General features: G+C 40.8%; 1 protein-coding gene across 1 annotated transcript; it reads right to left on the reverse strand.

Annotated features, from left to right (window-relative positions):
- Nucleotides 1–246: 246 nt before the first annotated feature.
- g3bp1 (GTPase activating protein (SH3 domain) binding protein 1) lies at nucleotides 247–12,676 on the reverse strand. The gene is made up of 12 exons (XM_059346843.1): nucleotides 12,542–12,676; nucleotides 8,998–9,113; nucleotides 8,710–8,791; nucleotides 6,995–7,168; nucleotides 6,798–6,888; nucleotides 6,288–6,381; nucleotides 5,426–5,672; nucleotides 4,932–5,036; nucleotides 3,903–4,020; nucleotides 2,928–3,053; nucleotides 2,633–2,742; nucleotides 247–1,488 (listed from the first exon to the last, which is right to left on the reverse strand). Exons 2-12 carry the CDS (start codon nucleotides 9,090–9,092, stop codon nucleotides 1,240–1,242), a joined length of 1,491 nt encoding a protein of 496 aa, XP_059202826.1. The 5' UTR covers nucleotides 9,093–9,113; nucleotides 12,542–12,676; the 3' UTR covers nucleotides 247–1,239.
- Nucleotides 12,677–13,720: the final 1,044 nt, after the last annotated feature.

Below are 13,720 nucleotides of genomic sequence, written 5' to 3' on the forward strand. Positions count from 1 at the left end.
TTAATGTAATCTAAAAACTGTTTTAGACGTACAGAGTGTCACAAAAAGTCTTAAACATTTGTTCTGATTGTATCAAATGTTTTGGTATTTGTCCTCATCATACTAAATATTTGAGCACAAATAGGAAAGAAACACGCATCTGTCAGCTTTGACAGTTTGATGCTCTTGTTGCAGTCACATTTTGTCCAGTAGCTGAAGACGTTTCTGGTCACAGTCAGTTAAAAACAAGATCAACAGACCAAAAGGTTTAAAACAGTAAATCACTTTTAATTTAGTTCTCTCATCGGCAGGTGAGCTCGTTTTAAACATGATGACAAATGAAGTGCATCGGTAGTAGAAGCCTAACAGGATTTGATACATGGTTTGATACATGCTCCATTCAGATGCGTCCGTGAATCCACATATTACAAGCCAACATTACTCAAATAAAACCACTTACAGTTCAGCTCTTGACCTGATAGAATAAAAAGATAAGACAGATCCATCGCTAGATACAACGGTGGCAGCAATACACAGGATTGCCCAAGCAGTAAAGTACACGTTCCTTTAAGAAACAGGGAGAGAGAACGCGAAAAAAAACCTAACCTCTGGGTTTTTTAATCCCCAATTCAAGTAGTATTTACCCTTTTTTTTCATGTGTTTGCGTGTTTCGATTTGTTTCTTAATAAATTCAAGTTCAGCATGAAAAACAAAACAAAAACAGATGACAAAAAAAAAAACTCCAGATAATACGTGTTGGTAGAGGAGACAAAGGAGGAAGAGATGGTTTAAAAAAAAAAAAAAAAAGAAAGAAAGGAGTGACATTCTGGGTTCCTCAGAGGGACACGAAAAGCAGCAGGTGAGAAAGAAGAAGATGAGGTGGGGGGAGGGAGGAGCAGCAGCCGTCTTCATGAGAGACAGACGTCGAGACTGGCTGTTAACTCAGCAGGAGCTGGCGTGATTTGACGTGAAAGCTCTCGACCAAACCTGCGTCAATTACTAACAGAAATCCCTTCAGAATACTTTTACATGTTGCATTTTGGAGAAAAAATGAGCAGGAAACAAGTCAGAGATCAAGGCGTATGTGTTGAAACCCAAATTCTGACTTGAACGTAATACTTCCCGCTCAGTTTTCCTCCTGCGTGCTTCGTAAAGAAGGTTTTTTTGTTACATTTTAGGTTTGTCCAATTGGTTTCTGCTGCAGGAAATCAAAAACCACTCCAAGTAGTAATGTAACTCAGGTTTGGATTCCCGGCCGCCTCACTGGCGCTGGGCGGAGTAGCGGCCCTCGCTGGGCCCCGCGCCCCGCCCGGAGCCGAAGCTGGGTTTCTGTGCCATGCCTCCGCGGGTGGGGGGGCCTCGGGGTCCGCCGCCGCCTCCTATTCGCTCTCTGGGGCCGCCGGGGCCGCCTGGGCCACGCAGCCTCACGTCCCTCCTGTCGCCCTCTCTGGCCGACCGGGTCTTCTTCTCCTCCACGTTCAGGCGCACGTCGCCTCTGAACTTTATGGGCTGTGGAGACGAGAAAAAGGTTTAAAATGTGCTACGACCCTTCAGTCTGTACTAGGGATGCACGAAATTGGCTTAAAAATGAACATCAGCCAACACGCTTAAATAATGTGGTGCTGCTTACTTGATTAAATGCACAACCTCGGCGCCTATGTCTGTCATATGTTTGGAATTTTTTTATTGTTTGCACATCACCTCTCTGTTGCACCTTAAGCACATGTTTACTTATTATGTCAATTGTGAAATTGGCCAAATTTGCCCTGCTTGTGGGTATTGTTATTGATTATCTCAGGGAGAGCATCATTCAAGTTTTAAGTAGGATGTATCTTTTTGTATTTTATTTGAAAGCAATTGTCAAAAATAAGTATGCAGTTTTAAGCATCAAGTATTTTTCTTATTTTGCACAAGGAATGAATATTACATAACAAATGTGATAAGAGTATGCTCCACAATACAGTATGCTAATTTCACTACAGAAGAGAGATGAAGATCTCTGCAATTAGTTGTGTGAAAAAATATCAGTAATCGCCTAAATGAGTTGCAAAAAATAGGCATATCGGATATCGGCAAAAAATCCAATATCGTGCATCCATAGCCTTTACTTAATATTGATTTATTAATATAGATATCAATTTATTTTCAGTTTCGTCAATTTAAATTACTGAACCAAATATTGATTAATTTTCTGTGTTTTAACCTTTTAAATGCCAGTTTGTTTGGCAGAACTGTCCCCTACCAAGAACTGCTCTAAAAAAATACTATATATTGATATTCATTTTTACTTGCAATTTAAATTATTTAACCACCATCACTCCTGATCATGACTACCAAAAATGTATTAATTTTCAGCATTTTAACCCGTTTAATACCAGTTTGTTCACACACCGACACTAAAGTTAAAACTCAGAACTTAGTGCCTTTAATTTCAGCTTCAAACTGAATTAACTTTTATATAAACCCCATAAAAACCAGATAAACACAGTAGGAACAATAATAACCAACAACACTGAACAGCAAGTAGCTGAGGGTTTTTAAAATAAACAAACTGGTCTCTTGGCAAATAAAAATGGTGCAACATCCAAGAAAGAAATCTGAAAAAGTCCCGACAACAGAAGTTGTAATTAGCCTGAAAAGTGAAGATTCTCACCCTGTTGCTGAGGATCTTCTGAACGGGTTCTGAGTCGTCAAACACCACAAAACCAAAGTTGGGTAGCTTCCCTCCGCTGTTGATCCTCAGCTCCAGGACTGTACCATACTCTGTGGACGAGCGGGGAAGAGACGTTTATTTACTACACAACATTTTACCTCTACGGTGTTTGGGAATGTGTACGGTGTAAAAACACCTCAGGCTACTTTTAAAAACTGATAAGAAAATCCATGAGTTTCAATATTTAATGTGAGAGTTCAGAGTACTTCTTACCAACAGAGCAGCCATAACTTACGTTCAAAGAACTCCTTGAGTTCGGTCTTGTCCACGTCGTGAGGGACGTTTCCCACAAAGAGCTGCTGGGCGTCGGGGTACCGGACCACCCTGCGCCCCTCGGACTCGCCCTGCTCACCCTCCCGCACTGAAACCATTCAAACAGAGGGACACATTTAGTAAGAATATACAGAATAACTGCCTTTTTTATGAGTGTATTCAGTGCTCTGCAGTAAAACAGCAATTTATAACAAACATGAAAAAAGTTTTTCTCCAGAAGATGTGCTTCTTTAATGCAGGGTTCGTACACTTTAGCATTTTTCAAGGTCAGTTTTCAAGCTTTTCCAGTACCTGTTGTAAATTGCATGTTTTAGATGAGTACTTACATACTAAAAGGGGGAGATTTCACTTAACCATACCAACAGTGATGGTATTACACTTTTAGGAGGAACGGACTTCATTTCGAATAGGCTACTCATTATTTTTTACATTGAACATGTGATTATCTATAGTCTATAGATGGACATAGTCAGATCGCAAGAGAAATACAGTAAGAATTTCAAGCATTTACAAGTACTTCATCCAAAAATCCAAGCACTTTTTAAACCTTGAAAATACAACATTTAATTTCAAGCATTTTCAAGGATTTCAAGCGACCATACGAATCCTGATAATGTGTTTTTGGCCAGTCAGCTTTTCAGCTGTTTAAGTCTGAAGTAAAGCTGGTAGCAAGCTCCAAACAAAAAAAGGAACTGGAAGGAATTCAAAGCAGCTCAGCTTTTGGCCTTTGATTCCCTCCTGTGTTACATTTTGTGCTGCCTGCAACTGTCAACAATGTCATCATTAATATCAGGACACACGTACTGCACTTCCATAGAAAAAGGCAAAATTCAACAGCACACATCTCGTCAGATTAGGTTTGGTTTATACTGGCGGCCAAATGCTGGGTTACATCTGTTTGAAGGCTATTAAACCACTGTATATATACTGTGTGTACCTGGTCTGGGTCCTCTGTGCACCGGTGGAGGACCTCCAGGCCTCTGTTCCCGCGGCCTCTGGTCTCTCTGTGGTCTCTGTGTTGCTGTCTGGGACTCTGACTTCACCTCGGCTCTGGGCTGAAAGAGACAAAAACACACTTTTCTTTAGAAGAGAAAGAAAGGAAATAAGCTGTTTTTTCTGCTGTGCTGGTTTATGACTCAACTTTAGGCAAATAAAAACTACAACAACAACAACTTTGACTGTGATCATAAAGGCAGAGCCAGCAGGGGATGTTTGTGTCCTGCTGCCTTCATCTCCACTCAGGGAAACTAAGTTAGCAGAGACGACAGTGTGGACTGAGGACAAATTACTGTGGCTCCTGAAAATACTCAGTTCACTCAACACATCCATCTGCTTTCATCTTTACAAAATATTCCATAGAGGGGTGCAAGTTCCACTGTTTTAACTTAATGCCACAAAACTAAAGCCTTGGTTTCTTTTGAAAAGTTTCTCTTTCAAAATGGCTGCAGCTCAACACTAGGTTTCCCTCTCAAATGTGTTCAGGAGATAGGGTTGTCAAAAGTATCGATACTCAAAGTATCGACACTAAAACGTTGTATCCGGATACGATACTAATTTTCGAAAGTATCGATACCTAGCCAAGGAAGGAACACTTAAGTTATTGTTATTTATTTATCAAGCTTGCGTAATATTGTGCACAGCATACAACCTTAAAATATTGTTCTAATTGTTATTGCTTATTGTATTTATTTATGTTTTGCACTACGTCAGACCTGAAGCTTGTTATCATAGTTGCAGTTTCTTTTTGCACAACTGTTTTTATTATAAATATTTAGCCTGTGGTTCTGTTAATTTTTACACGTTTCATTTTTCTTGTTAATAAAAATTTCTGTTAAATGTTGGGGTCTTTGTTTTTATCCTTGTGGTATCGAAAATGGTATCAAGTATCGAATATTTTCCTGAGTATCGGTATCGAGTTGAAAATTTTAGTATCGTGACAACCCTACTAGGAGATGATCAAACCTACCGGTGCTGTGGGAGTGGCTTTGACGACGTGTGGGGGGATTCCTGAGACTGGGACAGCCCCACTGGGAGGAAGGTTTTTACTGGTGACTGACGCCCAGGAGAATGGCTGCAGGGAGACACAACACAGGAGACATTTAGGTCGGATGAACAACAAAATATAATAATAATCTCACCACCGTTCTTACAGTATCACAGCATCACACTTGTGACCTATTTAACCCTATGGCTGGGGAGAGGGCAGTCTGTAATGCCCTGCTTAGCCTGCTGCCCCCGTGACCCGGCCCCAGATAAACTGAGGAAAATGGATGGATGGATGGAACCCCACAGATTTGAGAAGCATGCTTACTTTAGAAATAACTTTTAAAAAAGCCAAAACTAAACAATTTATTACAGCCAAAAAAACAGAAATCCTCATTGGACTTTCAAATTTCCAACGTCCTTGAACGAATCCTGTGTTTTCCTATCAGGAAAAAAAGAAAGTCTAACTTATCATACCCTGTTTTCTTCTGGGGCGGTGGGGGTGGGTTCGGTGGGCACAGCAGCAGGTTCTGCGGTGGGCGGGGCGGCGGCGGGGCTCTTCTCTGTCTGGTCGTCGGATGTGTTTGCGTCTGTTTGTGTCTCCAGCATAGTCTCAGGCTTCAGCTCCACGACGGCAGCCTCGGCCTCCTTCTCCACCTCTGGCTCTGGCTCCGGACTCACCGCTGCCACCTCCTCCTCGTCACCAGGAACCGTCGGCTCCGAACTAAAAATAGAGACAAATACAAGATGGTTACACACAAATCTGCTGCTGAACAATGGACAGCAGGTGTGAATGCACTTTAAGCTCTTTAAAGTGTTTGCCAACTTTAAAAGGGTTCCTACACTTTTTCAGTAGTCAAATTCAAGCATTTTCAAGGAATTTCAAGGCCAATTTTCAAGCTTTTCCAGTATCTTACACTGGTTGTAAATTGCATGTTTTAGATGAGTACTATACCAACCATACAACCAGCCATGGTTTTACACTTTCAGGAGGAACTGCCTTCATTTCAGATAGGCTACTCATTATTTTTTACATTGAACATGTGATTATCTATAGTCTATAGATGGATATAGACAGATTGCAAGAGAAATACGGTAAGAAATTCAAGCATTTACAAGCACTTTATCCAAAATCCAAGCTCTTTTTAAACCTTGAAAATACAACATTTAAATTCAAGCATTTTCAAGGATTTCAAGCACCCGTACAAACCCTGCTTTAAATAATTTGCATACATCAGAGAGCATATTGTTTTCACCTTTAACAACATGAATATCAGATAAAGTCCTGTAAGGCAGTTCAAGCTTTAGGAATATCAGAACATCAGAACATGATCCATACCAGGGTGTTGCGTCATAGAAGGGAGCAGACTCCTCCTGAGCCACGTCGGGGGACGGGACCCTCTCCTCGATCTCCTCCACCTCGTCCTCAGACTCTGAAAACACAGAAACAGAAACATGTTCAGGACAACAACTCCCACGAAAACAGATTCCAAAAAAGACAAGATTTTTCTTGCTTTGCGTCCCTCCAATCTATCACTTCCGGAAATGAAACATCTTTAAGGTTCTTTAACTCGTTCAGCAGCTTCAGCAGTCATAAATAAAGACGCAGCAGATTAAAGTACATGAATTATGATGCAGCGGTGCCGATTCATGTTGTACAATATGTATAGCATGAATGAGAAACTTGTCTCTAAACTAATTTATCTTTAGCCAAATGATACTGAGATCAGAGGGATCATATCCAGAGAGAAGATGAAAAGGCAGCCAGGGGAAAAACAGAGATTTTGATTAAAACTGCTGATGCTTCACCTGGTTTCACTTAAAGGGAAAAAAAGGGAGGTTATCTCACCCTCTGGAGGCTCAGAGTCGGAGTCTCCGAACACCTCGTCTTGGTAACGAAACACGTCGTTGTGGACGTAGAATTTGTTTGCAACAGTACCCTAAAGACAGAAGAAACTAAATCAAACACGCAAGAAAATACTAATCAAACCTTCATGTGTAGACGAGAAGTCTGATTCTGAAAGATTTATGGTTTTAAAGACGAACCTCAGGAGCCAGCACAAAGGTCTGCATGAACTTCCTCATGGGCTGCATGTTGTTGGACAGCTCGCCCATCACCTGCACCACCACGCCCTCGTTCAGGGTGGCGTGGGCGTCCACGTGCCTGATCTTAGTGTGACAGTCACGGAAACTCAGAGCCATCACCCTCTTATGGATCTCCTGCAGAACAAGAGTGGAGGTTCAAAAAAACAATATTCAACCAGGACACAAGTCTGAGAGCTTTTGTTCACCTGCAACTGTTATTCAAATTCAAGCACTTTTTAAGGACATTCAAGGTCCAGTTTCAAGCTTTTCCAGTACCTTTCAACAGTTGTAAATGTCATGTTTTAGATGAGTACTTTGATACTAAAAGGGGTAATTTCACTTAACCATACCACCAGCAATGGTATTACACTTCTAACAACTAAAAGTAGTTTGCTCACATCCACTATGAATTTGAAAAACTCCCTTCAGTAAGAAGATACAAGGTAGAGCAACAAGAAACATCTCAGAAACAAGAAGACGCAGGCGGAGTGGTCTTCATTTCAAATAGGCTATAGGCTATTCAGATTCGTTTTTTTTCATTGAAAATGCGGTTATCTATAGTCAGATTGCAAGAAAAATACAGTAAGAATTTCAAGCATTTACAAGCACTTAATCCAAAATTTCAAACCTTGAAAATCAACATTAAAATTCAAGCATTTTCAAGGATTTCAAGCATCCGTATGAACCCTGTAATTGACATTCTCAAAGATACATTTCCTCTTTTCTTTTATATTGTTGCTTTGTTAGTTATTATCCTGTCTGATTAATAAAAGCATTCAGAACAAATATTAATGTTATGTTCATCTCGTTTTTACCATTCTGCCAGAGAAATCTCATCATTTGACTTATTTCTTGAAAAAGGGCCAGTGCAGCAAGTATTAAAACAGTTTTAAACCATTTAAAGCTCAGCATCGGTACAGACTTCACTTTAATCAGCACAGCTTTTAAAACAGACTATACTATGGACGGGTAATATATCTTTGAGATATAATGAATTTTTCTCTGCTGCTGTGATGAGATTTGCACAGGCACCTCTTTGTGTGGTTTTTCCTCCCACATCCTCCCAACTTCGAAGAATTAAGAGGGTTGTTGGTTTTGCCCGACACTGATGAGCTCTAACTCATTTCCAAGTAAACGACCCGGTGTCTTAGTTACACAAACGTCTCATCACATTAGATGTCATGGACAACGGCACACCCTTTCTGCATACATACGTACATGCATGCATGCATGCATGCATATTTGCGTGTAGGTGTCGCCTGCTACAGTTGCTTCAGTTAACATTCTTACTCCTCAGTGTTTCTAATTTTAGAGGAGAGGAACTATTTTATATTCAGGTGTTGCCTGACAGACTTAATGAGGAGGAATAAACTCTCTAAGTTTGAATAAGACTGCTTCAGACTCTGCTAACGAAATTAATGACAAAGAAAAGTGTTCTCAACTGTCCAAGAAATGTATTATCAGTTTCTTAAAGCTCCCTAATAACTGAGAGAACAAGAGACGGACAAGAGACTGTCCTTTTTTGGACAGAACAGCTCCAGGAAACAACTTTCCTTTCAGCCCTGTTTTTTTTTTTTTCTCTTCGCTCAGTGTTAGTACGTGGGAGTTAAGTGCAGTGGCTCTTTATGGAAATAAGCTTTTTAAGAGCGGTTATCTGCTGGATGAAGCATACTTACAGATTGTCCATAAACAGCCTCGACTGGTTTGCCGTTGTTGTCCAGGCCGCCGTGCACGTAAGAGGAGTTCTTTCCATAGAACCTGAGCAGAAAGACAAGAAGGTTAATTTGTTCCACAGAGGACAATTTAACCCAAGTGGGTGCTCATATTTATATGAATATTGTGAAAAGTTGCATAATTTAAAAGAGTATACTGCAACCAAAGACAATGTACAGCTTCACTTGGCAGAAATGTAACAAACTCGCAGCTATGGTACAATTATGACATGACAGAAAGGCAGGAGATACCTGTGCAGGTAGTCGGGGGCCTGGTTCAGGAGTGTGTAATACTGTCGGACAAACTCTCGCCCGACCAGCTGGGCACTTGGCTTCTCCATCACCATTTCTTTGGTCAACTGGAATCTCTGCAAGAAGGAGGAGGAAGGTTACATTGATCCTTATTCCCAGACTGTGGATAAGATCACTGGACTTATACAACTTATTCTGAAACTGTTTACTGTTAAAGTCATTTCAAGGAAAAGAACACCATTTCCAGAGGTTAAACTCTGAGGATTTGCTGATTTCATGTTGCAATTCATCTTATATCTTTGAGTTTTAATGTTGGTTTGACATCAGTAAAAGTCACATTGAGTTCTGGGAAATTTTAAATTGTCCACTGGTCTTTAAAATAGCCAAAAAAGTGAAAAAGATTGTTAAAAAAAAAAAAAAAAGACTGACAAATGATCGTGAAAAGTCACATTAATGCCCAATTCTATCCCCGAAATGTGTGAAACGAAATGAATGCAATGTTTCAATAACTTTAGACTTGCTCCGATAGTGCAAAAACCACCCACTGCAAATATCACTCATGCACCAGTTTGCATTAATAGCAGCCATAACACTTCTGAAAATGTACATTTGTGTGAGGATGAATCACAGAGGCAGCCTGATTGAAGAGCAGTCAGATCCAATCCCACGAGCAGTTTGAAGTGTAAATCAGGTTAGGTAAACATGACCTCAGATTTCAAAACAGCAGTCAACATCCATCTATGGGCGTTATATGGGATCACGCATCTCAACACGGAAAACAGAAAAACAAATTAAAATTGAAGTGTGTTTGATCTGCGAACTGACTTGATTCTGATGAGCGTTTACTGACACCAGCATGAAAACAGCCAGCCGAGGACTAAACAAACCCAGACTTTATCTGTTTGTTTTCATACCGTGTGGATAAAAATCTGAAGTTGCACAATCACTGCACTCAAATGCCACTTCAGTAGCACTGACTCTTCTGCTGCCTTTATCTTCCTCACAAATGACCCTAATGCATGTTTAGAGCCACACTCATGGACTAAAGTAATGGTCTGTGGCTTTTATTAGAGGTTGGCATCATCTACTGAAATATGCAGGACATGATCTCATGTTGATGCAATTTACCCTTTAACTCCAGCTGATTAAAGCTACCTGCTGTGACTGCAGGGACTCCACAAACAGAAACTGGCTGATTCTGACACGTCTGTCCACATCAGCAGCCTCTTCAGGTGGTTAAGAGCTACTTGGAGGTCCAGCATTGACTGGCAAAATGTCTGAAGTAGACACTGACACACAGCTGAATGTCTTTATGAAGAGCATTTTGTTCCTCTGACTGATTCAGCTGCATGTCTTGATAACATCAGAAGGTCTGAGGTGATTTACACTTTCACGTCATGCTCCAACAGACACACATTCTTCTGTTTCCTCTACGTGTTTGAGGTAAATGTGAACCGGTGCTCATGTTGCCATTAAATACACAGTCAGTCGCCTATATGAATATTTGCACATGGCTCCTACATGCTTGTCAGGCTTGATGGATTGTGCATCTACAGCAAGTTTCAAGTCTGTGCTAGTTGATTCCCACATTACACTTACACGAAACGAAACTGATGCCTGTCTGGAAGGTAGGAAAATTAAATTAAGCATAAGGCTGGTGATGTATAGCTTTATAAGGCTCAATAAGCAAAAACTACAGTCTGTCCGTTGCAATCAGTGCAGCTCCAAGACCAGGTCTTCAGAAAAACCTTTCAAAAACTAGAAAAATGTAGCTGGTTTTTCATTTTTTTCAAAAGTCAGGCACCATAAATTTCTAGAAACAGTTAATAATTTGATTCCTCATTTGATGAGGACCGTTTACAGCTGCAATATTAGAGCTTTAGTTGGACATTCTGCTAGAAGAACAGTATGTACGAAAAGGGTGTAAACCACAAATTACATCACAATACGATAACTTGATTCTTTGTAATATCAGCAAATATTGTGTCATTTTCCAAAGTCTGACAATTGATTTGGTTCAGTGTCCTCAGATCAAAATGAGGAATTATCTTACGCCCATTTAACACCATCAATTTATAATCAACCCACAAAAAAGCAATATATGACTTGGCAATTGTAATTTATGTCTGGAAGAGCCCAGGAATACAAAAGAGCTATTCTTTTTAGTTAAATAAATAGAATCAATCTGAAGCAGAAATTTCACTATGAAGGTATATCTAAAGAATGATATATAACTTTATTGTCACTTTGCATAGATGATATTGATCAGTGACCATTAAATCCATATATCGTGATTGATTTATCGTTACATCCCTAATGTAGAATTGAGTGTGGGACCACAACAGAGGCATCCAAGGGTTAAGGCTGATTATATTCTATAATATAAACTCAGCAGCTCTAAGAATATAGTCAAACATGATCAGTGGTATGGAGGCTAAACCATGCAAACCCACTGGCATGGCCTTTCAGCAGCCAGGGGGAACAAGTGCTCTGTTTAATGGACTGTCCGCCACACCTGTCCACACAACCTAGAGCCATCTGTTGTTCTGGCACACACTTAGCAACCACACAACCAGCATACATTAACTGATCCATCAGGCTGAGCCAGGCACTCTTACAACCAGGCGAGCTGATGGTGTACTGATCTCAGAGGAAACAGTCAGAGGGGCTTTGGCTGGAAGTTGATTTGAAGAATAAAGCACATATATGGTCACACTACACTGCAGCAGCCATATCAGAAAGCAGCTTGTGGGAAAAGTGCAAAGCATGGCATGCAGACAAAGGCCACGCCGTGCCCGCAGTGACGGGGCCATTCACAGTATCGACCGGCCTGCACACACTCATATCCAGTCATGGCGGCTCCGCACGTCGGTGGCACGTTTCGGGGACAGGTTTCCAGATATAACCTGGGCTCAAATGGCACACTGGGCTGGCCCACCATAGAGCTAAAAACCGCGACAGCTGGACGGACACACGGCCCCCCAACAACTAGGGCAGACAGACACGGGGCTCGGATCAGGAGCAGCCCCAACACGTGTCCCCGGGCACACTGCCCCCCCTAGCCCAGCCGAGTTAGGCGGCTACATGGATCAAAAATTAGGAAAAACCTTTAACGCAGATATCGAAATTATAGAAATGAGGGAAATCTGGCGAGCAAGGCGGTTAAGAAAGACAGGAAGGGAGGGAGTCACGACTGAATGAGAGCTAGAAGTGGGCTACACATCGGCGGTGGCTATCACCTGGAGAGCCAGTGTGAAACCAGGCACTGATGGGCGATGGCTATACCCCGACATTTCAACAGATTAACATCTACCTCATCGCCTGGTGATTATTTCAATCACAGTACTAACATTAATAGTGTTTGATTTCAAAGAATTAAGTGCGATCGCCATGCTAATACCAAACGGGTGCTAACAGACACCAGGATGTAGACGGATCCGTAAAAAAGCGACCTAGTTATTTTCCCCCAAAACGACAGTTTTACAGAATTTACTACTTTTTTAAAACAAAAATCAATGTCAGCTTATGTACGAGTTGAACTTACCAGTGGGTCAATTATCAAAAAAAAAAGAATCGTCGATTTAGAAACAAGTGATTTCTTTGAATCACCTTTAGCGGCAGCCAGAAACACTTAGCGGCTTCACAACGTGCTGGAGTGCTAGGTTACCGGTTCCAGCTCCCGCAACCGAACATGACATCCCGCCCCCTTACGTCATAAAAACCAATCATATTGAAGCTCTGTGATTTATTCACCAATCGCCTGGCGCGGCTGTGGGAGCTTCTAAATCACAGCCAATAGTGAAGCTTCGTGTCGCTACCTGGATTTCTCAATAGGGCCAATCAAGGCACAGTGATGGTTGAAGGTGCGATGGTTTTATCCTTCGGCGGCTACCGGTTGTTATTAAGTCTGCAGCTCGCAGCGCACTGGAGCATCTTCACCGCTTGGGGGAGACAAAACTTTATCTGGTGTTTGAACTGATTTAATTAGAGAAGATGACTCATCAGATTACACAGATTTCCTTCAGTTTAACCCTCTGAAATCTTAGGCCAATTTGTCCATTAAGTCTGGGGCTATTTTGGCCGTTTTTGAATCCTTTTCATCCTGCCTGTGTATACCACTTAAAACAATGTTTACCATGTCATGTTGGTGTCTTTTTTTTATCAGCACAATCTCACCTTTTTGACCTGATAATTATTTTTTCACTTTGACTTACTGGATCAACAATTTGAACACAAAAAAACACACAAAAAAAATTATTTTATTTACAAACCACAAACTTAATAAAGAATTTTAAATCTTGCAAATGTGGACATAGGTTGCACACGAGGTAAAATAAGGTTAACATACATCTGTTTTTGGATTTTTATGCTAAATGTATTTGACTTTATCGCCGGTTTCACTTGACCTATCATCATCAAACAAAAACTGACAAGGAGTTTTAAGCCAGTAATTTAGGGGGACGTTGAGACACTGCTTGGTTTTTACATTGTGATGTCAGAAGAAGAACATGTGATTTGATCATGTTGGAGTGATTGGTGACTCCAGAGGGTTAAAAAATCTTTACCATGCCATGTTGGTATCAGTTTTTTCAGCACAGTCTCACCTATATGACCTGATAATTGATTTTTAACTTTGACTTACTTGATCAAAATTTTGAACCCAAAAGAAACAAAGGAAAACATAAAATCTGATCTTGAAACTTATGTTTCACACACAGAAATG

The sequence above is a fragment of the Centropristis striata genome, chromosome 12 (genome assembly GCF_030273125.1).
Source record: "Centropristis striata isolate RG_2023a ecotype Rhode Island chromosome 12, C.striata_1.0, whole genome shotgun sequence".
In the NCBI taxonomy this organism is placed as follows: Eukaryota; Metazoa; Chordata; class Actinopteri; order Perciformes; family Serranidae; genus Centropristis; species Centropristis striata.

What these genes read in the sequence shown, in the direction of transcription:
- g3bp1 (XM_059346843.1), bottom strand. Translation starts at nt 9,092, where the DNA reads ATGGTGATGGAGAAGCCAAGTGCCCAGCTGGTCGGGCGAGAGTTTGTC. An exon ending in CGACTCTGAGCCTCCAGAGG is followed by an intron (nt 6,382 to 6,797) that starts GTGAGATAACCT and finishes CTGTGTTTTCAG; the next exon opens with AGTCTGAGGACGAGGTGGAG. An exon ending in TTCTATGACGCAACACCCTG is followed by an intron (nt 5,673 to 6,287) that starts GTATGGATCATG and finishes CTCTATTTTTAG; the next exon opens with TTCGGAGCCGACGGTTCCTG.